At 37.6% G+C, this 15,724-nt stretch overlaps 1 protein-coding gene across 1 annotated transcript in view; it reads right to left on the minus strand.

Annotated features, from left to right (window-relative positions):
- cdk19 (cyclin-dependent kinase 19) overlaps window positions 1-15,724 on the minus strand; it is an 80,749-nt gene that overhangs the window by 64,308 nt on the left and 717 nt on the right. The window contains exon 2 of the mRNA XM_022216388.2: window positions 7,015-7,090. Within this exon, the coding sequence (XP_022072080.1) occupies window positions 7,015-7,090 (76 nt within the window). The remainder of the gene's footprint in view (window positions 1-7,014; window positions 7,091-15,724) is intronic.

Genomic DNA, 15,724 nt, shown 5'->3' on the forward strand with positions numbered 1-15,724 from the left:
ATAAAGTTGTCATGCAACAGGTGCAAACAGTAACTCTAGTGAGAAAGAAGTCCATGTGACTTTCTGAGATCAGTATTAGTGTTAGACATATTTGAACACATGAATCTGTCAACATGAAGACTGGGATGACCAAAAGTTGGGTGTAGAGCCACATTATAGAGACCAAACAGCAGATTTTGCAGAGGAAGAGTTTCTAAGACTAAAACAGGTGCATCAGACAGTTGCTCACACAATGTTTCCTTTGACGTGCGTTGGTTTTAGACTATAAAGAGTCCAAGTTCAATACCAACTTCTACTACAGCGTCCTGAGATTGCAAAGTGAAGTAATGTAGTACCATAATAGATTAAAATGTACCAGATTTTTTGTTTTGGTTGCACCAACACAATTGTTGTTTTCCACCCGTTCTACTCACCGAAAAAATGTTGAAGCTGTTGAGCTGAAGATGTCATCAACAAAAACTCCAAACCCTAAAAAATTAATAATAAAAACCTGATAAATTCTGCAAACAATGTGTTGGTTTTTTTTTTACTGTTTGTTTGAAAAATCTCAAAGCAAATATCAATCCTTATTATTACTGTGTGGCAAAGCAAACCAGCTGCTGGCAGCTCCAAACCAAAGGAACACGATCAACCTGCTAAGCCTGTTTCAAAGCAAGATCTGATAGTCTGATAAATCACAAGAACCTCAAAAGATTGTGTAATGACAGGTTTGTGAAAACACTTCATTCAGAAAACTGTGTTATATCCATTAGTTAACATTACAATCCCAGGGAAATATGGCTTCACTTTAGCTCCACTTTCTTTTGCCTTCAGCAGTTCTGCCTGAATTATTATTAAAGTTGTTTGGACTGTCGACTGCACAACAACTCTGCAACATATTTTCATGCTTTTGTTGCCATGTGAATGCACAATGGCATTCGACGACAGCTGTGTACTTGATACTCAGAAAGGCCGACCTTGGTGTCTTTCATGTACAGTGAGTCAGTGTGCAATTGTAAACTTAAGTGTTTTTACTTGCTGTTACTGAGCACTTGAAAGAAGTCAATGGAAGTCCCTTAGATGATTTAACAAGGGAGCAGGTTAATATAATGGCTGTTATTGTTTCCAGGAAGTTATGCTTATTTTATCAGTTCGATATGGGAAAAACAAGATTGTCATCAGCCTTGGCAGCTGTTGAAGTTAGTCACAGGCAGGAACTGAAATTCCCAAATTCATCCATGAATTTGCATGCTAACAAAAGCATGAAATATGCTGCTGTGCTGTTTAGTACACATCAGAACAACTACTGCCATATTTCAATATGTTTTCTACGTAGTTATCACTGTGTCTAACCACACCTGACTGCAGAATTACGGTTAGATTTCAGTTGCTCTCTTTTACTGTATAGTGTGAATGTGTAATTTAACCAACTATAAATATGTCTGTGTAGATTCTCAGTCATCCAGGTCATGGTAGTCATAGGAGCTTCAGCAGAAATCAACTGGAACTCTTTTGTAGGTTCTTGAAGACATTTCATCTTCATCCAAGAGGCTTCTTCAGTTCTAAGTGACTGATGGGGAGTTACAGAATTTATAGTCACACCAGCTCACATGGCTATTGGCCCATTAATGATCCAGGACTCATATGGCTCAAGGTGTGAATCGTTGTGGTCCACCAACAATGACAGCAATCCTGGTGTCCAACCTTGATACAACTGAAGAAGCCTCTTGGATGAGAAGTGAAAACAGAGAAGTCTGGTTGATTCCTACTGAAGCTCCTCTGATAACCGACTATGACGTGCACTCAATATTTCCACAATGAAACAAATAAAGTGTGGAAACCGCTTGTACATTTCGTTCTGCTATCAATCCCACAATGCAATGCGGCACATTTTACAGATGCCAAAATGGCAAATAATAGTTACTGTCCAAAATTGCAATTTACCGCACACTAATGCATGCCAATTATATGAGTAAAAAAGAGGAAAATTTCCAACACAACATAACATAAAATTCACATAACAGTAGCAGAAGGAAACAGGCATTAAATCACAATTTTTTTGACAGTTTTCTGGTTATTAGAAAGAAATTGTACAACATATGGATGTAACTAAACCCCTGAATATATTTACAAATGTATTATACACAAAGCAGTATTTTTATCTTCTGCTACTAACTATTAACAGCAACGGATATTTAACCTGTGTGATTTAGTGTAGGGCATGACCAATTTATAGGTTTAATCGGCCTGCCGATAAAATTATAACCCTTTTCAAAATAATCATCATCGGCTGGAGTTTTGCAGATTAAACACTGATATATTCTTAATTTCTCATAAAACAGTAAATGGTGTTCGTTGTTGGAGTCACGCAGAATGACGTCTTTGCACCATTTGTCCAATACATGGAAGTCTGACTCCAATCGATCCTTAAATAACTCCAACAACTTTTCTATTTTATGGATTTCCTAAACAGAAAGATTGATAGATACTTTATTAATCCCCATCAGGAAATTTAAAGTATCCAGTGGTGTACACATGTTATACTAAGGAAAACAAGGTGCAAATCGTGCTGGTAGAAGAATGAAGTTTAGAAAAAACAAGAAAAAATAGATGGTGCTCGTACAATAAAAAATAATAGTAATAGAAAGTCTAAATTATTATATAATATTATAGGATAAAGTTAAATATAGCAATAAAAAACAAGCAAACCAACGTTGTCTCACAAAAATTATGTTCTAATGCAACTAAACTGTATTTTTGAGTCTCTGCCATTGAATATATGATTAACTGACAGAAAAGAAGTGACACTGAAGCAGTCAAATAAATGGCATAGATATTTTCATTAAAAACAAATCTGATCCCTCAGAAATAAATGAGGTCTGTAAGAAAATATATTTGCCTCAACACGTAAGTGAGAATTCAGTTCAGCTGCACAGGAACACATTTTAGGAGGCAGATATGTGTGTTGATCACCTAACCTATTTTCAGTGCAAAATGAATCTGCTGACAAAATCCAGAGAAAAATGTCTGAATTATAGCAGCTGCAGAAGCCCTGAGTTAGCATTAAGACTACACCAGCGAAGAGCCTCTAAACTGGCCAGAGAATTTTCCATTTCTGGCCAACAAACCACAACAGCGGCACACTTGTTTAAATGAACATGTTCTGTTATGTTAATTTACGTTATCTTTTCCTACTTCATGCTTCATATCTTTTTGCATGATATCTGCAAAGTGAGTCAAGTCTTATGAGATGGCAAGTTAAATAAAGGTACTTTCTTTAAAAGCTAGTTCCTGCAAACCCACATGCTTTCTGAGAACTCCTGTCAACAGGTCCATTAATATTATTCTGAAGATGCTGTTTTTTCAACCTCAGGTTACTAGAAACTGGCCTTAGCTTCATCAGTTGGACTATTGCTGCATTAAATATGCTCACAATCATTCCTAAAACTGATAATATTGATCTGATTCTGTCAGTGAATAAAGAAACTGAGAAGAGATGCCCATGCTTTTGTGAAAATACATATAAACGCTGACACTTGTAGCTGCCACACGTTGACTAACGTGTGATCAGAAAGTGGTCAGTGCCATGACAGACTTCAAACTTGAAATGAAATGAGTAGAAGCTGACACTCTGTTTACCACTGAGTGTGACAGACTTCCTTTTTTGAATTTCTTTTTCAATTATACTTTCATTTGTGGAAACTTTTAACCAAACAGAAGCCTTGCACACTGCCGCCCACTACATCCGCACACACTTTGTGGTGAAAGACTATTTTTTTTTCAGATATAGGTTCACTGTTGGTGGAAAAAGAGGAAATGTGAAAGTGCAACCTCTTGCTGAGCGAGTATGAATGTTGCTGTGCAGCTAAAGAGGGTGAAAGTATTCCTGTAGGTTGAACTACGTCAAATTTGTTCATTTTTGCTGGAGGTGTTTGCACAGTTTCACTCACGGTGTTTGCACCATATGGTGCTTAGCCTCCCTCCAGGTGAACATGCTACACTGGAAACCAGAGACCCTTACATAACAGCCCAGCAGCCTGTTAAAGGGGCCACATTCTTTCTGTATCTGCAGTGAGTGGCACGCCAACTGACTTGCCCTCCAGCCACACCGGCCCCCTACACAAACCTTATAAAGTACAAACTTGAGTGTGAGCTGGAAACTATGTGAAAGGCTGTATCTGCCCCCCACATGGTTCACAACTAAAACAAACACTGACCTTGAATGATTGCGTGGTTTGGTGCTGTAACTTTTCTTATTCCTGTTTCAATTTACAGTTGATAGCAAAACATGAAGTTTGATATTATAAAAGGTCAAGGCTGTAGTGAAAAGTGGCTCAGCATCGGCTACTTTTTAAAAGAGCTTCAAGCTGGCACAACATCTCCAAACTACCAACAAAAGGGCCAAAATGGAAAATAAATCATTAAATAAAATGAAGGAATTTTGAAAGACAGTAAGTCTCCTGATGCCCAAAAGGCCACAGGAAGATTTGACATTTTACTTTAGCTGGACCAAAACTGTGACGTTTGTGACTGACATTACTGAACCTTTACTAGAATGTCTTAACTGCACCTCAATTAAATTTGATCCAACAGATGTGAAGCACAACAACTGCTACGTCCATTTTCTTGTCCTACTACCAGGAAATGGGTCACATGTCTTTGACCCGTTCACAAACACCATCAGTCAGAGCAGCAGCAGTTGCTTCTACACAGTTTAATGGCACTACTTGAGTGCAAACAATTTACTTATTCTCAGTGTGGTTACTCAAATCTAAACACACAATAAAGATACACACTGAATATTTAAGTATTTACCCCCTTGTAAGTTTTCCCTTTTTTTACTTTTCAACATTATACCATGGTCTATTTAATTTGGCTTTTTTGGACAAAGACTCTTTCATGTCAAAGTGAAATCAAACAAACATTCACTGCATTCAGATGATCCTCATTTAACTATTTTTGTGACATCTAGCAGTAGTTATGCAATCACTTACATATTTTTTTAATTCTTTGACATTACTTTGTGTAAATCTGTTTTCATTTTGACATGAAAGAGTCTTTTTTGTAAATCCTTTCCAAAAAATGAAGTAAATTTATTGTGATTCAGTGATGTAATGCAATAAAAGGACAAAAAACTTCCAATGAAGGCTAAATACTTTATATAGGCACTGTACTATTAAATTAGGCATGAATATTTTTTTGCCCATTAAAAACTACTTTCCATAAATCTGCTTAGAAGTAAAACCTTTCCAGGACAACTGCAGAACTTGCCAGAGAACATCAAGCTTTTAAAAGTTTTCTCAAATTTCAAAGTCATTTAGTGAAAGTTGTTTGTACAGGAACCATTAATAACTAATTCAGTATACTTTGAATGAGCCAGTTTGTTAAAAAGGTAAACAAATTAAGGCTCCAAAAAATGATGGAAAATAAAAATAAAAGACAGGGATCCAAGTGTACAATCTATTAAATGCATGTGTTTTCTGGCTCTTCTGTCTGAGGATTGCCGTGAGGATACAGAGGGGGGTTAGTATTTGTAGTGCCACATTTTGATAATCCAAGTTCTAATAGATTTTATCATCATTTCCACAATTAGTGAGAAAAAAAAACCTTCTGGCTGTTCTGCAAAGTCTGAAAGAGCATACACACAGAGACCGGCACCAACGTTGCAACCAAAGACTATGAAGTGTTGATGAAATTTGGCGACACAACCGATGGCAATGCAAGTGGACAGGAGTTGAACTAATCTCAACTCTGAGACAACAATGACATCTAACACCTTCGCTGAGTTCCCCAAATGTTTACCGCAATGAAACAATGTCCACAGATTTGGTGAATAACACTTCAACCACATCAAAATGCAAAAGCAGCTCATCATCTACAACAAACCCAAATTCTGCGAGTGCACTCGACTCGTAATACATCTGAATTCTGAAAAAGGTAGGCCTTTGTTCTATAAACTGCATTATGTGTGAAGTAAAAGAAAATAAATGCAGGTGAATTGTCACTGTTGAAGCAAAAGTTAATATTCACTTGTGATAGACCTTCAAAGTGATGAGCAAATAGTTTTATATGTGGACGGGCTTGGAAGCAGAATGAGAAGATGGCCTGCAGGGTTCTGTAAAAGCAAGCAAGCTCAGTTTGTTTTCAGTGTTACTCCCTCGTTTGCATTGTTTGCGTCCTCAAAGCTCAGACAAACATGTTCTTTGTTTAATTTTCCACAAGCACCTAAAGTCTTTATGATAATCTCATGGCCTTGGAGTCAGACAAGTTTTAAGTTTAGGTTCTGGTCAAGAAACTGTGTTAAATTTCCATCATACTGCACTATTATCAAACTGAAAGGGACTTCATATATACAATTAAAATTCTAAATTCAATTAACTTTCAGAATCATATTGTGTAGTATTGTAGGTGTAACAAAAATCACATCCAAATTAGTTAAAAATGCATTAAACAGTAGTAAAACATTCCTTTAGAGTTGAGAAAAAGCTCCTCATCATCTGTATGAGTGGCACTCTTGAATTGAAAACAGGACATTGAGAGTTTATAGGACTAAAAACAGACATAATGTGTTAAACTATAGCTGTCTCTTCAGTTTATTAATTTACTCATAGTCCCACATGCAGACTGTGAATGGAGAGCGGAGCCTTTTAAATTCTTTTATACACTACTGAGCGATTAAACACAAAGGAGCATCAAGGTCCAGTAGTCAAATTAAAAGATAAAAGCATTATAAGACATTAATTTAATGTTTTTTTGCCAGTTTACAACTCAGACTAGCTCATATTTTCCTCTTACTAGTAAACTTGTCATCAGTTTTCACCGTTTTTCTCATTTTTTTTCCACTTGGGAAGCTTCAAAGTGGTTGAACTTAATCGTCCAACTGTCTAGTGCGCATATCCTCTGTTATACTCTGAGTAAAACATGTTTTCATTCACAGCTGACATATTCGGTATGCTTGGATTCCTAACAAAGGTTAGTGAGTGTGAATCATGTTTGGCTGCACAGCATGAGCTTGTAAAGAAAACTGTAACTTACAGCAATTTCCCTGCAGGCGGACATTGATATTCCAGTGCCTTCTATTTGTTTCAGTGCATACTCCTTTTCATCTTTCCTGTGGAGATAAAAAGAGAAAAAGGGAGCAACATTACTGGATGGCACAATAGTTTTAGTTTTTTTTATTTTTTATAAGCAGTCTTTCTGAAACACACCTCATCAGCTCTTGACTCCCACGTTGGCCTTTTGTTTGTTAAAACAGAAGGTGTTTAGAGAAGAAGAACCAGGCAGCTGAGGGCATAGAAAAGGGTTTGACTGCCATGGAGGAATCCCTGCCATTACAGATAGCTTTTGGCAGCAAAGAGACATTATTTCCCTGCAGGAGGTTTCTGTTGTTGCCTCCTCTTACCCCCTCAGGCCTGGATCATTGCCCTGCACGAATTCACCCTTGATTCAAAGACAAAAACTGAACATACCCACTGATCGGGCTGCAGCTCTCAGTTGGCTTTCTTTTTTTTTTTTGTCTTACCCGAGCAAGATAGTGATTTGCCCTTGTGTATCGCATTTGTGCACAAAAACCTAAATAAGTGAAATCTGAGCCTGTAGTGCTGAGCAGACAAATATTGATCACTTGCAATAAGCAGTGTTCCAGTGAAAGAAACCCAGCCTGAGCAGGGAGCAGTGCAGAAAATAAGGGCTAAAGGGTTACATACGTCTGTTTAAAACAGAGCAAAGAGGCATGATTAAAATGTAAACACAGTGTGTGGACGGATTCCAGTAACAGCTTCATTCAGTCAGCGGCCCGTGCACATCAAACAGGTCCTCGTGGTGCTAAGATCAAACCCTCTTCAGCCTCATTTGCATCAGAGATGGTCACAGATTAACTGGAGCTCAGACACACCTCTCTAATACTAATGGAGCTGAAGAGATGCTCACAACAGCTTGAAACATTTAATCTCTCAGTCAATAAACAAATTGGTATTATTACTGTAGCTTTTACCCCAGTACATTAGTTAGACATCTTTAGTTACTTTACAAGTTAAACATTTGGTCTATGATTCTGGCGATCCTTTGCTGATAGTCGGTATATTTAGACAGGATGTGCCAAATTTACTGTTGCTTTCTGTCCTGTGCACAAACACAAATGTTCACAAGCACAAATGTAAATATACAATTCTACAGTCTCATTTAGTAGACATCTTCATCCAAAGCGACGTACATCTGAAAGAAGGTACATCACAAGCAACGATCTAGTCATTCGAAAACAACCTGGATAAGTGCCATAAAACAAGCTCTCGTATACAAAAATATCGTCAATAGATCAGTTGAAACAACTCTCTTTTAACATTTACAGACTCAGACTCTTTGACAGAAAGCGTATTGAAATAGAATCACTGACTTTACCTTTAATCTTGTAAAGCTGTCTGATACATTTCATGGATTCAGCTTCTTGAACTTGAGCATTTGCTGCTTGTTCTTCAAAAGTACCTCTCCAGTCATTTTATAAACCCCTAAAAACTGATAAAATAATACCTCCCTGCCTCCCCTTCCATCCACCCCTCCGCTATTCGCTGCAGCTCAAGCACACCACCTCACCTGTAAAACTACTCTGTGTTACACAATGGCAAGCAGTGACACTGGTATAATTCAGCCACACATGTTCAAACTGTTAACTGGTTCTAAAGAAGAATACTGACACATAGATGTTTATTAAGTTTATTACATATGAAATCCCAGAGTCTGAATCTGTGTCTGAGACTGTCATAAGTACACTGCAGTTTCTAGGTACAAATGATCTGACCTAGAGTTGACTGCTTATTTTGCTCATTATGTGTCTTCCGGCATATAAAAAAAAAAAAAAAACTTGTAAAAAACATGATTTTCACTATAGGAGGCCTTGCTTAATCAATCAGCACAGGACTCTTTCTGATAATGGCATATATTTAAGTAAAATATCTGAATACTACCTCCAACACTGCTAAAAACAAAAGATTAAAATTCCTACATTATTCACATCATTTATAATCATTCAGAGCAATAATGAACAGAGAACAATTATCTTGCAGTCAAGTGAATCCTAACATTAATGCTAATATAAATATGGATTATATAAAGCATTATTAGACGCTAATAATGTTGCAGATCTACTTCACATACAAGAGACAACACCCAGCGACACACTGCCAGACAACACCCACCAGGCAAGCGTCGGCTTGTCTGCTCACAGCTCTGCAGGCTGCTGCACAGAGCTGGTTCTGGTTCTTGTGTGCCAGCTCTGTCAGCGTAAGCCTCTGCAATTACATCACTGAGGTTTTTTGCGCGCAGTCCCATCGTGTCTTTCTCAAAATCTGGAACCCTGTGGTCTGCGGATGCATTGGTGACTGGCTCTCGGTGGGCACTATGCGATGCCAGCACCATAAAACCTGTGTTTATAAAACCACCAGAGACAAGCAGCGCTGGAAATGTCTGAACACAGTTTACTTTGGACCTGGACTGTCGTAGAAAACTCAAAGTTTTGTGTTTTATTATAATAGTACGCTCAAAGCAGATCTTTCCAACAAGTCCTCCAACCTAAACAACCATATAAGAGGTTTGTCTCTACCCACTGATATAAAACATAGAAACATACCGGCAGCGAGAGGTATTCCACGGATAAACTACTAAACGTGACTGACAAAGTTTTTATGATGTGTCAGGGTTACAGTAAAAGTTTGGTTTGGCTTAACTCTCTGAGGCCCAAAACCAGTGGTTTCTAAAGGCATGTTATCTTTTAAAAATCTCCAAAATTACACCTTTATCAGAGTCAGAAACTATAAAGCCCAACTGGTTTTGTCAACTCTCAACAGTCAGTGTGTGTGTGTGTGTGTGTGTGTGTGTGTGTGTGTGTGTGTGTGTGTGTGTATGTGTGGGGCGGGGGGGTAATTTACAGTAATCAATTAACCTCAGCATATTTTTGGACTGTGGGAGGAAGCCAGAGTGCCTGGAAAAAAAACCCACGCATGCACAGGGAGAACATGCAAACTCCATGCAGAAAGATCTCGAGAAAGCCGAACCAGGGATCTTCTTGCTGCAAGGCGAAAGTGCTAACCACTACTACACTGTGCAGCACCGATATTTCATCAAAATTACTTTATTCAAAATGATTCCATGTTAAAAAAAATCATCAAAAATAATTCATTTTGGCAGATTCTATGAAAAACTAAAAATTCTGTCCTCCTCTGCACAGCTGATTAACCATCAGTGACTCTGCTGCAACCAATAGTTACAAAACAAAAGTTCAGGGACTTTCCCCTGAGCTGCAGGCAGTGTTCACACAGAGATAGTTGGAGACAAATATGAAAACAAACGAAAAATATAACTACTAAAACATCTATAGTATGCACAGTTACCATTTTTCTAGTATTGATAACACCCATGAGCACTTGGGAAAATGCTGATTGCATTTTTTCCCCATTTTTGTCAACAAATATTTAAAGAAATTCAACTTCCTTTTTTTTCTTTTATGATTTATGGCATTATGACTGTGTTACACTACACAAGACATAAGTGTAGCCATGGCTGTGCTTGTTCCATGGAGGTGCAGGACTTTATATTGTAGTGAAAAACAAGCCAACAGGGTGATTCTCACGAACATGGTACAACTTTTAGCGAAATTGAAAAATCATTAATTTCACAATTTTTCCACCTCTTTTTATAAAATAGGATCTCATGTCATTATTCAGTTTGAAATTTGACAGTATATTCACATTTTTTAGGTATTTTCAGACATTTTTCTTGAGACTTTGAGGAAATACATTCATTACCGTAACATGTTTTTAATTACGAAATATGAAAGAACAAAACTTTTTCTTGCCTTTTTTTTGACAACAAAGACTTTCTTGTGATCAAGGGTAGTGGGTACCACAAAAAATATCTATTACTAACAAATCATATTATTTTTGTACAAACATTTATTTCATCTCCGTAACATGGAAACAATTTTTTACATCGATTTTCATTGTGTTTTTGGATATAAACATTGCACTGAAAAAACAATAACACAATAGTGAAAAGGCTCTTTCACATTTAATTAAAAGATTAGAAGTTATGAATAATTAAATAATGTAACTGTAAAAATTCATCAAAAATGTACATTACGGTAATGAAAAAAAATGTAACGGTAATGAATAACAATGTTTCGGAAATGAACACTTCAAACTTAACTACTTTAATTAAACAGTAAACAATAAACAGTTCTATTTAAACTGTTTTATTTCTACTTGTATGTATGCATGTTGTTATTTTCATTGTTTTTACACCCCCCCCCCGAACGTGAAATGTTTAAGTCTAAGTCCTGAATATAAATATCATCACAACGTGTGAGTCTATATCATTTTGCTAAACTTTCAGATCCAAATTTAATGTTGTTTTCGTAAAAACAGGCAGTCAGGGGTGAAGAGACATTCCCATGTATATATGCATTTAAAAACCTGTATCTGAAACATGTTCATGATCAAAACTTTTTGACCCATAAAAATATTAATTTCATGTCCAATTTACCTTCTTTTCCTCCTATGTCCAATTCTTCAACCCTCACTATGTACAGGCATGTCACTGGGAAATTACCAAATAAGTGAATCCTTGGAAGCGAGGGAGAGGAGCGACCGAGCCGGGGGGAGGGTTTGCAAGAAACTTTTGAAATTTAAAGGCTGAAATGGAGCATTCTGGTGAACTCTGACACCTAGAATTCTTTAAACATGAAGGCTTAAAAAAATGTCTGTATGGGACCTTCTCGGCACTAGGAACTTGAGGGGCAATGCCACTGGGTTGTTGCACGTACACACTACTGATCCCGTATGTTTGGTCCTGTTGTCACATCTCTTTCCTCCGCCGGGTGAAAAAATTGCTGGCCATTTGATGGTTAGAGCGCTTTTTGTACAATTTCCTGGCATGATTTTTTATTTTCATGTGGTCTATCAGCGCTTGGCATCCTCTGTCACTGTATTTTGTCTCATCGTATGTGAACACGATGTACGCCAAAGGAAACATTACAAGCCAGCGCACTGTTGACAACTACGTGCGATCCAACCCTATACCCCTTACACCCCATATTTTTTTTCTCATCCAATTTGGGCGATTCACGTTGGGTCTCAAAATTGATACCTCGATATGCGAATTTTCGCGTATCCGCGACCAAATAACATGCCTGTATGTACAATATCTCACAACTGTAGCATAAACTCAACAAAAACCTCCTCTTTCTTGCTTTTCCTGATTGCAAATGACTCGCCTTGTGGCACACCGTTCAGAGATTTCACGCAGTAAAAATAGCATGCTTTTCTGTGATTGGCCGAGAGTGGGTCATGACCCGGGCGCATGATCAAGATTCTGGTGGCTCCAACTATTTCCGACGCCTGCCGAGAGAAAACGTTTGTTTTTCTTATATTATCGCTCGGGCGTTTTCATGAAAAAGTAAGTCGAACCCTTTTTTGTTGTTTTTTACAAGAAAAATATAGTGCCACTGTGGCTCACACGGTTCAGAATGACTGCGCCATCCAGCAAAACGATGCGCCAATGGCGTGGCGATCGGCTAGCGCAAGCCTAGCTAAAGGAGGGATTTTGTTTATTATGTTTTGGATAGCTCTTTTATTTTTGTTGTATCTGTTCGAATTTTCTCTCCATTTTTTTCTTTGCTTCTGCAGCTGTCTGGGTGTCAGGTCTGCTGCTGCCTTCAGCAACCCTTTTTCCTTGCATTTTTGATATCTGTTAAATGAGAAGTATCCATTAAAAAGTGCAATGGTATGTGTGGGACTGTTCTTAAGCTGTTTTCACTTGATCAGCAGTTGGCGCTTCGCTCACCACTAGGTAGAGATCAACAAAGTGTTTTTACTGCTGATCACGTGAAGGCAGCTTTGCAGTCACACACAGATTCACAAATGTGTGTTCTGCTGTTCTCTTTCCCTTACTTAGGCCTACTTTTCTCTTTCTTTTTTCTATACGATATAAATTTTGTCTGTTTCTCCACCCTAGCTCTTGATGCAGCCCTCTTATTTCACTTTCTTTTGTTCTTGAGGAATTTAGGTTGGCTTAAGTCAGTAAAACAATATGGACAATAATAAACACTTTAATCATTGTGTAATAACAAAATTTATGAATAGTTTATGTATTCTAAATGTTTTCTTATTTTTTTAAAGAAACTGTTCATTACCGTAATCTTATCTTTCATTACCGCAACAGGCACAGTTGTAATCTTGGCTCCTGTGTGGGCAGAGCTCCAGACTGTATATGGAGACAATCCATCAACTCCTTTAAAACACAAACAATGCATCTTTACACCTAGTCGGGGGCACGCTTCTCCTCCTGCTGCCAACTGGGAGTAACTAGCTATAGTTGCATATTGTTTGAGCTTTAGGTGTGAAGCCAGTAAACATGTGGTACCTTATGTTCAGCTCGGATATTGTGTTAATTCATTTCTAATGTTTTACGCGCTGGAGACAGACAGCGCAGTTTTCACTTTAATAAGCTTTACAGGTTAAGTTCGCTGGGAATATATGATGGCCTCCATCCCCAGGGCCTCGCCTGCAGCCTCTGAGAATACAATCCAGGTTGACAGCAGCAACTCTGCTGATTCCAACCGTTATTTAAGTTTGCCAGCCACTGAAACAACCACAACAATACGTAATACAAGCTGTCAGTATTTGGCTGAAACATTATAGCTGTCAAGGCCTTTCTTTTCAAACTTTTTTGGTAGTGTTTCACTGTATGATTTACTTGAAAAGGCCTTTTCCACTTTAGAAACTTTGATTTATTGTGAGAGGAAAAGCCCAGGTGCAACAATAATATTAATATCAATTATGTAGCACATTAAAATAAGTCTGAACTGAGCCATTGTTTAACGTACTTCGTTGCACTGTTCTGATATCATAACACGTCACTGCATGGTGCTATTCCTGGGATAACACATAAAAACCTACACTATCCTATTGCCAAATCATCATTTTATGTGATAAACTTCTCTGAATATACAGTATACGCAGGATGCTGGTCCATCAGTTACCTCACAGCCTTAAACAAGTTCTCAGGTATTACTGCTGCAGAAAAAGCTGCCTGTGACCCGAATGTGTTCACCTTCTGACCCCACATCTCATCTCTATTATCCCGGCGCTGTATAGGTGAATAAGACACTGCTTGCAGCCTTGACTCAGCTTTTACAACTCAGTGAGTCAACAGTGAACTGACAAGACTTCATAGTCAAGAAGGCGGAGATTTCACTTCCCCTTTTCCAATACAAATTTCAATACTTTAAGCCAGAGAGAGTATTGATGCATTCTTTTGTCTACAAATAATTTCTTCAACTACAAGTGGAATCAAATACCTTAACGTTATTACTAAGCGTGCCTGATTTTAATTAAACATCACTAGATGATCATCTGCCTGATGTCTCGTCAAAAACACAGACTTTTAAGCTCGTGCAAATTTGAATTACATTACAAATTAGCATTTTTTTTTTAATTCATACCAGCAGTGGCTCATTGTATTAATACAGTTAGTGCTACAAAAGCGACTAATCAATTGTATTTTAATAGAAAAATCCTGTAAGACTCTTACAGGCTTGTGTTACCTATTTCCTACAAGGTCTGTGCTGATATTTAGAATAACATCGAGCAGTCTGGGTACATAAATTCACAGGGTACATGAGGGGCAACATCAATTGCAGCATTTCTCTTACATAACATTTCACGTTGATTTGTAACACTATGGCTGATTTAAATTGTAATTGTGCTGTTGAAGAAGGATTACAATACTGCATTGTTTCTATTACTTAGCAACACTGACAATACAGGAATACAGGAATCTTTGCTGCTAACTTGACGTTGAAAATCTCCAAAATTACACCATCAATCAGAGGCAGAAACTGTATAAAAAAGAATGAATTTTCACATTTTCTACTCTTCACAGTCATTGAAATAAGCATGTGTGATGTGCAGTTTCATCTGGAAAACTACTCTAAATCTAAGCTTGAAATTGTTATAGTCGGAATGTTGTCATTTTAAAAAATATGCACAACAAATAAAACATTTGCACTGATCAGTTTCTGTCAATAACAAAGAATTCCGTATGCAGTATGCAGACACATTTTTTCACAGTATGGGTAACACCTGTGGGTTCTTTAAAAAAAGAAAATCAAACAGTAATCAGAGCAATAAAAAAGGAGCTATTCTGGCACAAAACTACTTAAATTCTCTTCTTCTGGCTTCTTAAATTTGAGTATTATAAGTTTCTTTCCTCCTCTGTGACAGTAAAATGAATTTCTTTGGGTTGAGGACATCGTCTTGGCTCTGGGAAACACTGATCAACTTATAGGTCAAAAAACTAATCGATTAATCAAGAAAACAATGTAAAACAAACATCAGTTGTGGCTGATTTCTGCAGCAACACAACAACAACAACAACAACAAAAAACAGAATATGAAGAAGGGGAGAAAAAGCAGCTCCTAATGCACTGTCCCACTGGTTATAAGTGCATTTCTTGCATTTAATTTTCTCTCTGCTGTGTCAGGTCAGAGTGATTAACCTCTTGGCTACCCAGCAAAATTTCACTTATAGTATTCAAATAAGTGCCAAGTGTGATTGTGCCAGCGGAAAGGCAATTGGCTCAACCGTGCAGAAACGTGAGGACACATCTATCCATACCTCCAGCTGCTGCTATGTACATTGTACCAGCACATGCATTGGGCTGTCAGAGAGATAACAGTCAATAATAACACTTAAA

The sequence above is a fragment of the Acanthochromis polyacanthus genome, chromosome 16 (assembly GCF_021347895.1).
Source record: "Acanthochromis polyacanthus isolate Apoly-LR-REF ecotype Palm Island chromosome 16, KAUST_Apoly_ChrSc, whole genome shotgun sequence".
Classification (NCBI taxonomy): domain Eukaryota; kingdom Metazoa; phylum Chordata; class Actinopteri; family Pomacentridae; genus Acanthochromis; species Acanthochromis polyacanthus.